This window comes from Chaetura pelagica, unplaced genomic scaffold (genome assembly GCF_000747805.2).
Source record: "Chaetura pelagica isolate M959 unplaced genomic scaffold, ChaPel_1.0 scaffold302, whole genome shotgun sequence".
Taxonomy (NCBI): Eukaryota; Metazoa; Chordata; class Aves; order Apodiformes; family Apodidae; genus Chaetura; species Chaetura pelagica.
The window spans coordinates 1,484,939-1,489,399 of NW_009952561.1; the positions used below are offsets into that span (position 1 = coordinate 1,484,939).

Genomic DNA, 4,461 nt, shown 5'->3' on the forward strand with positions numbered 1-4,461 from the left:
GGGGGGGCAGCTCGGCCACCAGTCTCAGAAACTGGTGTGAGCAGATCCTGGGCACAGCCACGGGGTTTCGCTGCCCAGAGGATGTTTGTTTTCCCTCTGGAGGCGAACAGAACACTTGCAGCGTTTCTGTGGAGTTCCCGGGGGCCGGAGCCTTCCCCCCTGGCTCGGGTGGGCTCAGCCATGGGGGTCACACAGCAGGGGCCATCACCAGGCACCCTGCTCGCCCTGTGGGCTTTCAACCACGCTGTGCTGCCTTTATGGGCTGTTCATGAGTTGAAACCCTTCTTTAATGGGCTTTTATGATGCTGATTCTCATGCTGTATATATATCTGGTGGCCTGAACCATCTCGACTGTCATTTTCTTCTTCCTGAAGGGCTATATGCACTGTTAAACTGTGTTTATCGTTAATGCACAAGACTTCCTAATGGAGGAAACTTCTCTAAAACCGATGTTGATGCTGTTGAAGCAGGGCCTCTGTGGTGGGTGTCCCTCCCTGAGGGACTGGGTTCTGTGAATCTCTGGCCTCTCACTCGGCACAGTGTTCCTGGTGGCTGTGAGCTGGGTGTGAGGTGGAAGACAAGCTTTACCAGGTGCCTGCTGGCTGGAGGTGGAGGGAGCTGCCTTGCCAGGGCAACGAGGAGCAGAGGTTTAAATGGTGCATCTCCAGGATATCAGGTGCTTGCGCTTCCAGTGCGCTGGTTGGTGTTTTGAGGAGTGATACTTTACTTCTTGCCAAAGGCTGATAAAGAAGTACAGGTCTCTTGAGTTACTGGTGGTGGATGATAGTGTTTCTCTTGGCCTCCTGAAGTTCCTGTCCCGGTTAAAAATGCCAAATTTGCAATGAAGGATAATGGACCTTCTCTCTTGGGTCTGAGCAGGAAGGAGAGGGGTGAAATGAGTTACCTGTTTCAGTTTATCCCAACTTTTGGGTTGGAATGTAAGTGCTTTGGAGACTCCCCCAATAAAGAGGGATACAAGGCAGATAAGGGTGGTACCGGAAACTGCTAATTGAAAAGTCCTGAATGAACATAATCATCTAGTGATGTGTAGCCTCAGGAGATTTGTACAGGGCAGGTTTTCCTGTGTCCGCGGAGACCTCAGCGTTATAGATCCATCAAGAAACTGTGGGCATTGTCATAGGAGGGACTGTGGTTTTTGCTTTTTGGTCTCTTCCCTGATACTTGGTGTCACACACACACAGGGATGTTCTAGCCATGCTTTGCCAGTTTTGAAAGGAATTCTTGAAGTGTCTAAGCACTTTGGTTTGAATTTCTGGGGAGATGCAATGTTTGGTTAAGATAATTCCTTTGTTCGGCTCATGGGAAGCACAGCACTGCCTCACCCATGTTTCAACAAATCATTCAGCAGAGTGAAGAGGGTTTTTGTGGTTTCCTCCATGTGAAGAATAAAAAGAGGAAAGAAATTTCATTGTAGCTAATGTTGTCTCTTGTAGTGATTTTTTTTTTTGGAAAGAGGAAGTTTGAAACATGACTTTGTAGTTCTTGCATGTCTCTGTCACTGGTTTCTCAAGCTAAAATTAAAAAAAAACATAAAAATCCTCAAAGTTTATTTGCTCCTCTCTGCCAAGCTCAGTGATAGAATTTGTGTTGTGTGGTTTCCTTTGACGGCCAAACTTAAAGATAGTGACATGTCCAAAGAGGAGCGTTCCCATGAACTTCCCCTGTGTGTGGAGCTGACATCTGCACAGCTGAGACCTGGAGGAAGTGCGTGGGCTCTGGGGCCAGGGGCTCCTCTCCGTGGACAAGGAAAAGGGTGGAAGGGCAGAGATGTGTCCTGTGAGATTAATCATCTTGCACCAGAGGATAGGGTGGCTTTGCTCCGTTCCTCCTTGCAAGAAGGTTCCAAGGTGGAGAGGATGTTGTGACAGCACCAGAAGAGTGATAGTCCTTTGTGTGGAACAAGAGTAGCTGTTGTCTTACAGAAAAATTAGTGTGTCTGTTGTAAGGGCAGAAGGAATAGCAAGAGTCTAGACAGGAAATACTTACAGCATAGGTCAGGATTTCAGCAAGAGGGAGGTAAGAATTCTCTAGGAAATATTGCTGTAGAAGAACTCAGGATCCTCATTAACATCCAACATTCCCAGTAAAATACCAAGTGAAGTTACATTCACCGCTCTTGCCAGCTTTGATGTTAAACAAATATTCCAGGTGAGGAATAAACCAAATAGATAAATTTGCTTCTCTTGCCGTGATAGCTGGTCATCTTTTCCTAACATCTAAAGAGGAACTATGACACAAAGAGACCCTCTTGGTCTGAAGATTTAAAGCAGGAAATGGAGGAGACCAGAGTCACAAGGAGAAGTAACCTGTAGAAGAGCAGCTGGCCAGATGTTCCCTGTGCTTTGAAGACGGAGCACCACCAAGGCACTCTTTATCCTTTGAGGTATGGGAGGAGCTGAAACTGCTGGCTTCATAGGAAATGTTCCTACTTTTAGCAGAAGACTTGTTAGCTTAGTGTTTTGTATAAATCCCTAAATATTTTTAAGAGGGCTTAGATAATATTTACATAGTGAAACTGAAGGAGATTTTTGCTTCCCATAATCCTAAGAGTAAATCTCACTCCAGCTGTCAGTGGAAAGGTCAGCTGCACCTAAAAATGCTTCTCCTGGTGTGCAATCAATTGAAGAGATACACTGAAGAAGTCATGGCTGGTTTACATGTCATTCTGGAAAGAGATCTGTAGCCAGTTCACACAAGTTTCTCCTCAGAAGGATTTCTTGGCAAAGTCTGCCGTGGTTTGGACAGTGGGATGCAGAGGATCTGTGCTGAGCCTGGAGCTGGACCCTGCCAGGGGGAGGGGATTCGGGATCTGTGGAGAAGGGATTGTCCTGATCATGTGGGCACCTGAGAAATGCCTGGCAGAAAGATGCAGCTTGAAAGGATGAGTGCAAAGTGTTCTGCTGAGGTGGAAATGATTGTCTGCACAGATACGAGAGGGTGAAAAAACAGGGAGCAGGAGGTTGTTGGCAGGAAAGGAAGTGGGTGTTAGAGTTGGTAAAAGGACGAGTATTTCAGCCCTGCTGCCTGTTTGGGAAGAAATGGACCTGTGGAGATACAGAAACACAGAAAGCATGTGAGCCTTGGTGCCCGTGAGGCCTCACTGGGCTGTTATGTCCTGGTTTGGGTCCTTTCTCAGAACAGGTATGGTCATGAGTGGTCAGAGATCTAAGGAATAGAATCCACAAGGAAATACTGAATATTGGCCTTCACTTGGTTGAAGGAAAGGAGAGGGGGAGTTGGACAGCACACCTGGAAAGTCTAAATATGCGCAAACAGACAGAAGGGGACTAAACTGTCCAGCTCCTTTGGGGTTTAAAGCTAGGGCCTAAAACATGGTGAAGGAAGTTGGCTGGACACCAGGCATATTTGTTGGAGATGTGTGTGTGTGTGGAGCTGATCCTACCCTGGGACCTGAGGATGGGCCTGGTGGCTGTGTAAAGCTTTTGGCACTTCTGGTGAGTAATTCTCTGCCTAACTGTCAAATAAGTGGTGCAGCTGACCTCTTCTATTAATTGTAATCAATTAGAGCAATGGTTATTTAATGAGTTTGTGTATTTAATGCTTTAGCAAAGAGCATCTTTTGACTCAGACACACGCAGCTAATAGAAGGTTAAAGCTCCTGATAGCTAACTAGGTTGTTAGGGTTTTGGTCAAGCTTTTTATGTTTATAGTGGATGCAGGGATGGGATAAATCCACGGAGAACATTAGCAATGCTACTGTGGTGTGGTGCTAGGTGTTTTTCCTGGCTCTATTTCCACTCTCACTTAGGGACTTGAGTAAATTGAGTGAATACAAGTAGATGGTCACACGGGTGTCCTCTCTGAGGTTCACTGATAGCTTCAACAACTTTGGGTAGTGACAGAGGAATGTCAGTGTTCATCTAGCTCATTGTCCAGAATGATGCCCTTTAGTGTCACTGGTGATGCTGAAAGCAGTGGGGGACCCAAAAGGGAGGTCAGAAGCTGAGCCCCAGCCCTGTGCTGCTGGACCCTGTGGAGCTGCTGCTGGGCTGGGTCTGAGCCTTGTCTCCCCAAATCACATCCTTCTCCTTGGTCTGGGACGTGGGATTTTGCACGTTCCTCATTTGCAGCCAGAGCTGCTGAGCTCTGGTCATGTGCTGAGGAGCTTGTTTTTGTGAAATGAGTTTGTTTTGTGGTGTGGTGGCCTACAGTCTGATCTGTTTCCATTTGTTTCCGAGTGTATCATTGACCTCACTTGAGTGGGCTTGGGAGGGAGTTATGGTAAAAGATGGGTGCTAATAGTGGGGTATTTCTGTAGCTGAGCTGGCACTTTGCAGGCCTGCTGAGGTCTGTGAAGATGGGAGATGCAACTTGACAGGGAAGAGTCGGAGGTGAATCTCCCAGCAGTTTCCCTCAGTGCCTGGAGAGCCCCAGTGGTTTTCAAGCTCCCGCACGCCCAGGGAACGTGCACCAAATTCC

The 4,461-nt window shown here is 47.2% G+C and overlaps 2 protein-coding genes across 2 annotated transcripts in view; one reads left to right on the forward strand and one right to left on the reverse strand.

Moving 5' to 3' along the window:
* Positions 1-1,399, reverse strand: part of TM2D2 (TM2 domain containing 2) — an 11,390-nt gene extending 9,991 nt beyond the window's left edge. The window contains exon 1 of the mRNA XM_009993264.1: positions 1,344-1,399. Within this exon, the coding sequence (XP_009991566.1) occupies positions 1,344-1,399 (56 nt within the window). The remainder of the gene's footprint in view (positions 1-1,343) is intronic.
* Positions 1,400-1,649: 250 nt separating this feature from the next.
* ADAM9 (ADAM metallopeptidase domain 9) overlaps positions 1,650-4,461 on the forward strand; it is a 23,724-nt gene continuing 20,912 nt past the window's right edge. The window contains exon 1 of the mRNA XM_009993265.1: positions 1,650-1,725. Coding sequence (XP_009991567.1) covers positions 1,650-1,725 — 76 coding nt within the window. The remainder of the gene's footprint in view (positions 1,726-4,461) is intronic.